The sequence below is a fragment of the Haliotis rufescens genome, unplaced genomic scaffold, assembly GCF_023055435.1.
Source record: "Haliotis rufescens isolate VD_foot unplaced genomic scaffold, xgHalRufe1.0.p SCAF_6, whole genome shotgun sequence".
Taxonomy (NCBI): Eukaryota; Metazoa; Mollusca; class Gastropoda; order Lepetellida; family Haliotidae; genus Haliotis; species Haliotis rufescens.
Genome location: NW_025964334.1, coordinates 2,910,026 through 2,921,747, shown reverse-complemented (window position 1 = coordinate 2,921,747; position 11,722 = coordinate 2,910,026). Strand labels below are relative to the sequence as shown.

The window sequence follows — 11,722 nt, the reverse complement described above, 5'->3', positions numbered from 1 at the left end:
CATCGGAGATTTCGATGATATATTGAGCGACTGGGACGACGACACATTTTCTGAGATAATTCCAGACATTGAAGATAAATGAAATTTACCCTTTTCAATCAGTAAATAATCATAATCATGATCGATGTAATTTGGTTGGGCTTGACCAAAGGACAAAAAGAAACAAAAAAACAAACAAAGACCCTAAGGCGATAGTTTGTTTGTTTGTTTTCAGTATTACATCCAATACCAATGTTTACTTGTTTGGACAAGTGATGTGATATTTTGAAAACAGAACTGGTTTCAGCTGTAATAAGCCCCAATCCGCGTACACATTTGTTATTACATGATCAAGTATTAATATTTCTGACATTCATTTTCCTGAAGCCAATTCTGTCAGCCTTCATTCTTCAACTTCAGGATTTGGAAAGTTCGAAATGGTGGACGTGTCTCATTTGTCTTTGCGTACATGGTGGTACTGTGGTAGGCGTGGTGGTACTGTGGTGGACGTGGTGGTACTGTGAGGCGTGGTGGTACTGTGAGGCATGGTGGTACCGCGAGACGTGGTGGTACTGTGGTAGACGTGGTGGTACTGGGAGACGTGGTGGTACTGTGAGACGTGGTGGTTGTGTGAGGCGTGGTGGTGCTGTGAGACGTGGTGGTACTGTTAGGCGTGGTGGTGCTGTGAGGCGTGGTGGTACTGTGAGACGTGATGGTACTGTGAGACGTGGTGGTACTGTGAGACGTGGTGGTTGTGTGAGGCGTGGTGGTGCTGTGAGACGTGGTGGTACTGTCAGGCACGGTGGTACTGTGAGGCGTGGTGGTGCTGTGAGGCATGGTGGTACTGTGAGACGTGGTGGTACTGTGAGACGTGGTGGTACTGTGAGACGTGGTGGTACTGTGAGGAGTGATGGTACTGTGAGGCACGGTGGTACTGTGAGGCGTGGTGGTACTGTGAGACGTGGCGGTACTGTGAGGCGTGGTGGTACTGTGAGGCGTGGTGGTACTGTGAGGCACGGCGGTACTGTGAGGCGTGGTGGTACTGTGAGACGTGGTGGTACTGTGAGACGTGGTGGTACTGTGAGGCGTGGTGGTACTGTGAGGCATGGTGGTACTGTGAGACGTGGTGGTACTGCGAGACGTGGTGGTACTGTGAGTCGTTGTGGTACTGTTAGGCGTGGTGGTACTGTCAGGCACGGTGGTACTGTGAGGCGTGGTGGTGCTGTGAGGCATGGTGGTACTGTGGTAGACGTGGTGGTACTGTAAGACGTGGTGGTACTGTGAGACGTGATGGTACTGTGAGACATGGTGGTACTGTGAGACGTGGTGGTACTGTGAGACATGGTGGTAATGTGAGACGTGGTGGTACTGTGAGACGTGGTGGTACCGCGAGACGTGGTGGTACTGTGAGACGTGGTGGTACTGTGAGGCGTGGTGGTACTGTGAGACGTGGTGGTACTGTGAGGCATGGTGGTACTGCGAGACGTGGTGGTACTGTGAGGCGTGGTGGTACTGTGAGACGTGGTGGTACTGTGAGACGTGGTGGTACTGTGAGACGTGGTGGTACTGTGAGACGTGGTGGTAGTGTGAGGAGTGGTGGTACTGTGAGACATGGTGGTACTGTGAGACGTGGTGGTACTGCGAGACGTGGTGGTACTGCGAGGCGTGGTGGTACTGCGAGACGTGGTTGTTGTCTGAGGCGTGGTTGTTGTGTGAGACGTGGTGGTACTGCGAGGCGTGGTGGTACTGTGAGAACTTTTCGGAGAATGTGAAGACGCCCCAACACTGCAGCCTTCTGCATAACCCAGATTGTCAGAAGGGCTGTATTCCTGGTTGCAAACCCGGGTACTCTCCCGATGTCAGTCGACAGATTGGGAGGAACTAAACCTAAGGCACCGAGAACAATAGGGAGTCGGACAACTTGGTACTTGGGATGCAAGCGTGACATTTCGAAAGCGAGGTCTGCATATTTGCCACGTTTTTCCTCAAGCTTGTCAATCACATTACTGTCGAAAGGGACAGAAAATTCGATGATATAAACGATTTCATTGGATTTTTCAAAAAGAACACGATCAGGTTTGTTGGCCTGTATACGGGCCTATTCAAAAGGATTTTGTATTTATCATTTTCCATGACGCCCTCTTAATATTCCGGGTCGTACCATGGATGGGCCTCGGTGTCAAAACCACAAGCATGGCGAAGACGGTAATAACATGAACATAGCCACCCAATCATGTCGCTTAAGATACTGTGACTGTGCCAAAGCTGGGCATCCACTGACAAAGTGTTGGACAGTCTCATTAAATTCATTGCATAATCTACATTTCATATTTATAGTTTGATGCAAAATCACACATTGGCGGTTTCAATTGGAAGTGACTGGTCCTGAGCAGCAAACAGCAAGCCTTCTGTTTCACCTTACAGGCCAGACGACTTCACCCAAGTGAAGGACTCTGCAGGATTGCTGATCTTCTCAACACACTGCACATAAACTCGATCAGTGGTCTGGGCCGACTTGATATGTCACTAAGTTTGGTTGACACTCATTTCTGTACCGTCCAGCAGTACAGAACCATCAACAAAATCAACACCGACATTGAGATTATGTCCCACATCCTTGGCTCCTTTTAGAAACTGTGGAATGCCTTGTTTTCATCATGAGTCCTGACATGCTTCGAAAGAGGATCATCAGACAAATAAATGTGTGCATAAGTGCACAATACAATTCTGCCATGAAAATCCTCCACATTAATCAAACCACGCCCTCCCAGCATAATTGGTAAATATAAGCGATTGAGGGAAGAGCGAGGGGGGTGGGATCTACTGTCTGACATGATTCTTCGTGTGAGGCTGTCAATACCCTGAATTTCTTGTTTCGTCAAATCAACAACACCAAAAGAATACGAAAGGACGGGCACAGCATTGGTGTTTGTGGCTTTGACTATATTGCGAGCGTTCAGCTCTGAACTTTAGTCTACATTTGTACTCTGCCCAAAGTGTGCCCTTGATATGGGCATTCTGGAGTTTGTCCCTTGCCTGCATCCCCAAAGTATGTGTAGGCCTGACCTTCCAAAAACTCCTTCTCCAAGTAAACTGACTGATCCTCTTTCTTTTACCTTGCCAGGTGAAGAATGAAGAATGTTGCATTTGTTGAGTCCAAAGGACATGCCGAAATCATGAGAAAAAGACTCGACAAGCAGAATCTATTTTTTGAGTGTAGATCCTTCATTGGCAATAGGTTCAAGGTCATCCATGTAAAGGAGGTGAGTAAGGGGTGTTGGGGATCTGTGCTGAGGAGGTCCAGGGTGATAACCTTCCTCTTTGCTGAGCAAAAAGCTTAAAGGATTTAATTACAAACAGAAAAGCAAAGAACTGAAAGAATCGCCCCGAAATATTCCTCTTCTAATAGAAATGGGTTCCGAAGTCACCACCTGCCCATGCGAATACATCTCAAGTTTAGTTGACCAGCAACTCATTGAAGACTTTAGTAAAACAAGTAGCCGCTCGGGGAGGTCTATACATTCCAGTGACTTCAAAATCCTCTCGTGAAGTACAGAATCATAAGCTTTTCTGTAGTCTGTAGTCATTGAGAGGTTACGGTGGTAAGTTTTAGCCTCTTCAAGAATCATTTTCTGAACCAGCAATTGATCCTTACAACCCCAACATCCCTTTCTGGCTCCTTTCTGCTCCATGTAGATAATGTCATTCGGAGCGCAGTACGATGACATGAGATCTGTAAGACACCCTGTAAATCGTTTGTACTGTGTGTTCAAACAAGTAATTGGGCAGAGGTTTTTAGGGTCAGTCAGGTCACCTTTCTTCTTCTTCTTGTTCTTCTTATAATTATTATACAGATACCTTCACCCAAAACCCTCAAATTGTCTCAGGCCGATTCCAATGGGCGTAAAAAACAAAATAGCGGTGAACATTATATGAATGGATCACTGAAAATCAGTGGTGGCATCAGGCAGCCACTCACACAATTTACATAAAAAGTGAGTGTTTGTTACCTAATACAGCAATACTGCTGTCATACGACGGTGGCTTGTAAACAATCGTGTTTGGACCAGACAATCAAGTGATCAGTTTCCGTCTGCATAAAGCATCACCTCGTCAGCCATGGGTGCATCATGTGCAGGTTGACTCCATGTTAAAGCCAGCTGATGATGTTCCAGATGTTCCCGGTCAGAACACAGCCGCTGATACCTCCGTGAGTGCTCTTGTACCAACGTTGTAAGTTTGTTTTGTTTGTTTGTTGTTTAACGCCGCACTCAGCAATATTCCAGCTATATGACGGCAGTCGGTAAAATATCAGTCTGAACCAGACAATCCAGGGATTTACATCATGAACATCGATCCACGCAATTGGGATACGATGACATGCATCAACCAAGTCAGCGAGCCTGACCACCCGATCCCGTTAGACGCCTCTTACGACGACAAGCAACATATCGGCTATGGCCACAGTACGTTTGTTCTCACTTACAAAGTTCGTTAACTGGTTCGTGTGCTGTTTATCACGGGCAGGTTCATTGCCCTTTTCGTGGAGACATAGTCTAGAGGAGACGTCACAGAATGAGGACAACTCTGTTATCACGTTGTATGGTGTACTGTCGATAAGATATCGATAAGAAGCGAAACGTAGTGTGGCAGTCCTTAACATCCCAAGGCCTCGAGTTCTGTCAATAGTCTTCTTAGGCGCCGCGATTCGCTGTGTATAGTTGCGTCCCTTGGGCAGGGTTCGAATCCCGGTTCGCCCCGATTATGTTTCTAGGTTTGTCAGCGTTCGTGGGTTTCACCAAAGTGGTATCACCTGCATCGAGTGTGTGAGTTTGATTTATGCTGCGTTTAGCAATATCACGACGAGAGACACCAGAAATGGGCTTCACACAATGTACCAATACAGGGAATCAAACCCGCAGCGCTTTCGCGTGACGCCCACTTTTACCACTAAGCTACCCACCCCCCCATCCATCTTTCTTCTGAGCGAAGAGGGCGGTCGGGTAGCATAGCAGTTAAAGCGTTCGCTCATCAGGGAGAAGACTCAGTTCGATTCCCGACATTGGTACAATGAGTGAAGCCCATTTCTGGTGTTCCCCGCCGTGATTTTGTTGGAATATTGCTAACAGCGGCGTAAAACCATACTCACTCACTCAGAACGAAATTTCAGTGAACGTTGTTTAACGCTACAGTCAGGAAGATGTCACCTACCTGTGTCGCAGCTGCAGGTATATATTTGAGAATGGACCAAGCAAACTAGTGACTGAAAACATGAGCTACTATTAACATAGCCGGGGTGCGGTGATTGAAAGTTAGAAATAAGTTGTGCTAGGTTTATTGCTAGTCAGGTTGTGTATTGAATTCACAGTTCAGTGTATTCTGGTTATGATTATTTTATATGATAGAGTTTTATAAAGCAGTTTCTTTAATTGATAAATAGCTAATTTATCCTAGGCTATTATCATCTTAACTTGAACATTAACTAAGTAAAACTAAACACTAAATAAACTCAAGTAATTCTATACCTCATATCACATTAAGGTAATTGTGTTAATTGTGTATAAGAATATATGCATATGTGTGAAAGTGCATTATTTAAGTAATTTGATAAATCCTTGTTTCAAATACCTATTTTACTTTCGTGTTGTGTATAGTTATAGTGTAAATAGTATCTGCAATAGTTAATACTTTGTCAATGCCGATGTAACTGGCACTATCTTAGAAGCCTTGGTGACACGGCACAGGTTTCACCAATCTGGTATGTATTGTTTATGTGTTATTCATGAATGTATAAATGTGTGTATCTATATATATACTGACGTCATATATCTTTGTAATTATCGTGCAGTATTGTACTTGTCTAGTGTTATGACAGTAGACAGGGTTTATGTTTATTTTAAATTGATTATAGCATCATAAGCATATATGTTACTGTATCATTGTGCAGGTTACTTACTACATGAGTAACATAGGTTTCTCGCTATTTCTCGCTATTTTAAGTTCATATAATTGAATGTCCATTAGATTTAAGGTCACTATGTATATTATAACAATGTCAATGTTCTATGTCTTTTGTGAAGTATGTCTTATTATTTATACATCGTTTCAGGCCGCATTTCCTCGCCTTTCACATTTCTCTTCTAAGAGAATAAACAGCCATCAGCTCACAACCTGTAGCCGTTTGTTGTGTTTACCACCCCGACAACTAGGTGCTACTACACTGGAGCCCCCAGGGAGGATTTGATGGGACCATGAGGAAACTGATGTACACATGAGATCAACCACGGCTTTATGTGACGTCACACTTGAGGATCGATCCGCCATTATGACGTCATGTGATCTGCCATTATGACGTCATGTGATCTGCGCAGTGTGTTGACACAAGACCAGTAGATATGTGATTACACGTGACTTGAGTATTGATGAGACATTGAACATTATTATTATTGTAATCATATATACTCTTAGTCAACGTTGAGTATTTGTGAATTGATCATGATCATGACTCTCTACGCTTGTGATAATTGTGACACTTAGTGTGTATCCAGTTGTGAAAGTAATTGACAATTTATTTTCATAAACTTTTTACACGCAGCCAAGTTGAACTGATAACTGCGAGTGTGTGAAATTGTGTAATCACAGAAGGAAACTTCTTGATATTGCCTCGCTTGTCTCTCTTGTGAATAGCATGTCGTATTTCTTTTTTTGTATATCGTAGTGATGGCACTGCTATGCTGTACTTGTCATGTGACATATTTGACAAGTTGTCTTCAGAAATGACTTCTCACTTACATGTTTTGCCATGCAATGAATTATATCATGATTCATGCTACATTTGTGTTGGATGTGTATGATTAAAATCTGTCCTATAATCTGTGTATTTATGCATATGTTGTTTGCTATATACATGTATTATTCTATGGCCATTTTCAGGAGCGCTCCGACCATACCTATTATTCATGCCAGTCTTATGCTTCATGTATTTTTGTTTAGTATCTAAGCACTGTATGATTGGTCTGTGTGTGTTTGTGGCTAGGAAGTTAGTAAAATCAACCCCTTAACTAACATAAACCATATAGCTCTTACTTAAATCCTAAATAGAGTGATAGGTTAATTGTGAGGTTAGCTCACTACATGTAGTTCATTAGCAGTTGTTGTCTTGCTAGTTTGCTACATTCAGGGAATTGTTGCTTGCTTTTCTAGTGTTGTCTTTGGTGTTGGTTTGCAATTGGTGTTCACTTAGTTTTTGTACTGGGTTACATTCAGTGTTCTACATCGTGCAGCTAAGGTTCACTGTCTTTGCTTAATCATGTAGGATCAGTTGCTTATACGTGGTCCACTATCTGCGCGCGCCATAGTACACTCTACACTGATGCACATTGCATTCTAATACTTAGATAGTATTACGTGACGTGCTAAGTCATCATTAGCATGTACTGAAGACAAGCTTTAGTAAGTAGCTTGTGTGGTACCTGTTCACTACATATCTTCTGCATACTTAGGTTACATAGCAATTCCATTGACCTTGCCAATTACTTCTTATAATACACACGTAATGGGTATATTACCGTAGTAATCCTACACTGTGTGACACTGTAAAACTGTGTAGTTTCATTTCTGTGTGATTACATCGCACACCAGTATCACACAGTCTCAATTTCTTTTGGTTGGTTTATTTAAGTCTCTTTCAGCCTTTTGTTGTTGTTTTTTTACTTTGCATTTTCGGCTACACGTCACAACGGCAGAAGGAGGACTTTCTGAGGACGAGGTGAAGAAATTACTTTATTCTTTTCAAAAACTAAAACTTCACCCGAAAGCTGACACACCAGAAGACTTGCTGAAGTGGATGTCCAAAGTCGGTCAGGTAAAGCAGGAACATGTCAAGCACAAGCAGGTTCAGAGGGTTCTTTCGTGCCTACTACTGTCACCCTGGCCCATACTCCACAGCTTCCATTCTTTCAATACTTTTCTGGTGACAGGAAAGGGGATGCCGATTTCGATCAATTGAGACACGAGTATACTTGTATGTCTACTCGTTACTCTTCAAAGATCGTTGCAGAAGCTGTTCGGCGGTCGTTACGTGGTAGGCCTGCTTGAGTGGCTATGCATGTAGACAAGGATGTCCCATCATCTCCAAGCTTGCTAGCGTGTTTGGTAATGTTCACTCGGAACACAACATTATGTCAAAGTTTTACACAGCCAAGCAAGGGGATGAAGAAAGTGTAGCAGAGTGGTCATGCCGACTAGAGGATATTTTGAGCCAAGGAGTCACACTTGGAAAAGTACAGCCTGGACAAACAGAACATTTACTTAGGACTACCTTGTGGACTGGACTTAGATCACAACTTAGGGACCTCAAGTCACAAGTTTGATCAAGGGGGCTCATTTGAAGACTTCCATCGTTACCACAGGCAGGTGGAAGCCATAAAGGAGAGGAACCCAGTGTCTAAAAAGAAGCCTGATGCCACAAGTAAGGCCACATTCACTCATGATTCAGAGCTTAAAGAGATCCGGGGAATCCTGAAGTCCATGTCAACAGAGATTGCTGCTCTCAAGAAACAGAATAAGGTTGCCAAGGAATCAGACTCCACACAGGCAAACACAGGCGCAGCAAGGTATAACCAAGGTCAAGGTCAGCAATGGCAGATGTCCCCTCGACAGTGCAGACAGAGAAAATCCGCAGTTTGGACGTGGTGGCCAACTTAGATTTCAAGGACCATAGACCTTTTCTGATATTCCGGTTTGTTACCGGTGCAGACAACCTGGACACATTAGGAGGGGATGTAGAGCCAGGATAGTCGATGGTCCTTTAAACTTCAATCGGCCTATGGGGAGGGGCGGACCATGGCATGTCAGCACTCAACAGCAGTTGGTTGCAGAGTTAGTTGGTAAGCCTACTGAGACTAATATCACGGTCAATAGTGTTAGTTCCAGGGCTTTACTTGACACAGGAGCGACCATTTCTTCTATTTCCGAGTCTTACTACCAACAGAATTTCAGTGAGATTCCTATTGAACCACTTAAACACATCCTTAACATCGAGTGTGCCGATGGAGAGTTTTAACAGTATAGTGGGTACATATCTTAAGTCCAATGTTTACTTCTTGTGGTTACTGACACTTGTAACAACCAGACTGTTCCAAATACTCTAGGTACCAACGTTCTCTCTGTCGCCATGCTCCAGTGCAAGGAGGAGTTGGGGAAAAGATATTCCTTCAGAAAGCAGACCTCCATACTCCTTGGCATTTGGCCCTTCGTTCTATGTCCCTTCAGGAGAGAGCACTTGTCAAGAACAACTACTCCATTGGACGAATTAGAAGTTCAGAGTCAGGTCGTAAGATCATTCCAGTTAATTCTGAACCCAAGTGATGGCAGAAAGTTCCTCGGTTTCACCGGATATTACCGCAAGTTTCTTAAGGACTTTGCCAAGATCGCTAAGCCTCTGTCATCACTGATGCCCCATGGTAAATCTGGAAAGTCTGGGAAGAAGGTAATGGAACAGCCTTGAACTTTTTGGAGCTGAACAGGAACACGCCTTTGAGAAACTGAAGACACTGCTAGCTTCACCACCCATCCTTGGATATCCAAACTAATGAACACCATTTGAGCTCCACACCGATGGTAGCGGTCAAGGACTTGGTGCAGTATTATATCAGGAACAGGATGGTGTGAAGAGAGTCATTATCTATGCCAGTAGAGCAAGCACCAATTCAGAAGCGAACTATTCAGCTCATCGTTTGGAATTCCTGGCACTCAAGTGGGCGGTTTGTGAGAAATTCCATGACTACCTGTATGGAGCAAAGTTTACAGTTCTCACAGACAACAACCCCTTGACATACGTGCTCACCAGTGCAAAGTTGGATGCCACAGGTCACAGGTGGTTGGCAGCCCTTGCAGCATATGACTTTGATGTTCAGTACCGGCCGGGATTGAAGAATAAAACGCAGACACCTTGTCAAGGCTTCCGGGACTTAGTAGCAACGCCCCTACGGAACAACTTTCCGTGGAATCTGTGAAAGCCATTTGTGGAGTTCCACACACTCAGTCTTACGTAGAGTCTTTGTGCCTTTCTGCAGCTGCAGTTGATGAGGAATTGCACCAAGAAGGGAAAGATCTGCAAGGAATGACAGACCGGGATTGGCGTATGACACAGGCTGCTGATGCAACACTGTACCCATGGATCCAGGCAGTAAGAGCCAAGAGGAAACCCAGGAGACAAGACTATCCGCAAACCCCAGCTGACACATGATTACATCGATGCTTTGACAACCCCACTCCCCAGAACGGGATTCTATATCACCAGATCAAGTCTGAAGCATGATGAATTACAAGGCTTGCACAATGAGATTGGACACCCAGGACGTGACCGAACGCTATCACTCCTACGTGACAGGTTCTATTGGCCAGGGATGCAAGCTGACACAGAAGACTGGATCAGGAATTACAACAGATGTTTAAAAAAAAAGACACCAACAAAAGCACGTGCTCCTCTCCTTAGTATCATCAGTACCCAACCTTTGGAATTAGTCTGTATGGACTTCCTTACTCTGGAGACTTCAAAGGCAGGATACCAACATCTGCTTGTGATAACTGACCACTTCACACGATGCGCCCAGGCAATACCCATATCTAAGTCAAGGACTACACCGTACCATCCAATGGGGAATGGCATGACAAAAAGGTTTAACCGGACACTACTTGACATGCTTGGTACTCTACAGCCAGAAGAAGGATTGGAAATCCCATGTGAGATCATTAGTCCATGCCTACAATGCTACCAGGCACGAGTCGACTGGCTACACTCCTTTCTACTTGATGTATGGAAGAGAGCCTCGCCTACCTTGCATTTGAAATTGAAACCACCAGGGACAAGCACACTGTAACATCTTATGCTGGAGCCCTTAGACAGCGAGTGGAACAGTCCTACAAGATTGCTTCTAAAGCATCAAGAACAGCCCAAGGTCAACAGAAAGCAGGCTATGACTTGAAGATCAGAGGTGCTATTGTGCAACCCGGAGAGAGAGAGAGTCCTTGTCAAGATTCTAGCCTTTGAAGGCAAGCACAAGCTTTTGGACAAATGGGTGGAGGACTCTTACATCGTTATTTCTCAGCAAAACATGGGCATTTCAGTGTTTGTTGTGCAGAAGGAAAACGGAAAAGGCAGAACACGTACACTGCACAGGAATCACCTCCTTCCTATAGGATCTTTGCCAAGGACAGATGAGCCAGACCAGCCAGCCAGACCAGCCAGGCCAATTCCAACTCCTAGATCACGTCGCAGGAAAGGACAAACATAGCCTGCCAAGGAGACAACAGAAGTGTCGGACCAGGATGAAGTCAAGTATGTTAGTACAGAGAGCTTGACTGTTGGAGTACCTATAGTGACTGATGACATCATAATCATCAGTGAAGAATCTATGGAAGATGGCGCTACCTCACAGTCTGAAGGTGACGACCTGAGACTGGAGGGGTAGACAGTGCAACTGATGGTGACGGCCATACACTGCAGGACAGAGATCCCCCCAGTACAGAAGCTGATGCTGGAGATGTAAGAACTGAAGAACTGGATCAGAAACCAGACTTACCAAGAGGAACTCCCATCTCTTTGACACCTGATGTCCGACCAGAATCAAAGCCACCACCACGAACCTCTACTTGACAGAGAAGACCACCGGAATGGCAGCGCTCAGGGGACTATGCTATGCACCAGACAATTGCAGAGGATTGGAGACGAAAGGCTAAA

The 11,722-nt window shown here is 44.6% G+C and overlaps 1 protein-coding gene across 1 annotated transcript; it reads right to left on the bottom strand.

The window, feature by feature from the left end:
* Positions 1-375: 375 nt before the first annotated feature.
* LOC124149775 (histidine-rich protein PFHRP-II-like) lies at positions 376-3,146 on the bottom strand. Its single transcript, XM_046521547.2, has 2 exons — positions 3,096-3,146; positions 376-1,725 (listed from the first exon to the last, which is right to left on the bottom strand). The coding sequence occupies exons 1-2, from the start codon at positions 3,144-3,146 to the stop codon at positions 376-378; spliced, it is 1,401 nt and encodes a 466-aa protein (XP_046377503.2).
* Between the last annotated feature and the right edge of the window lie 8,576 nt (positions 3,147-11,722).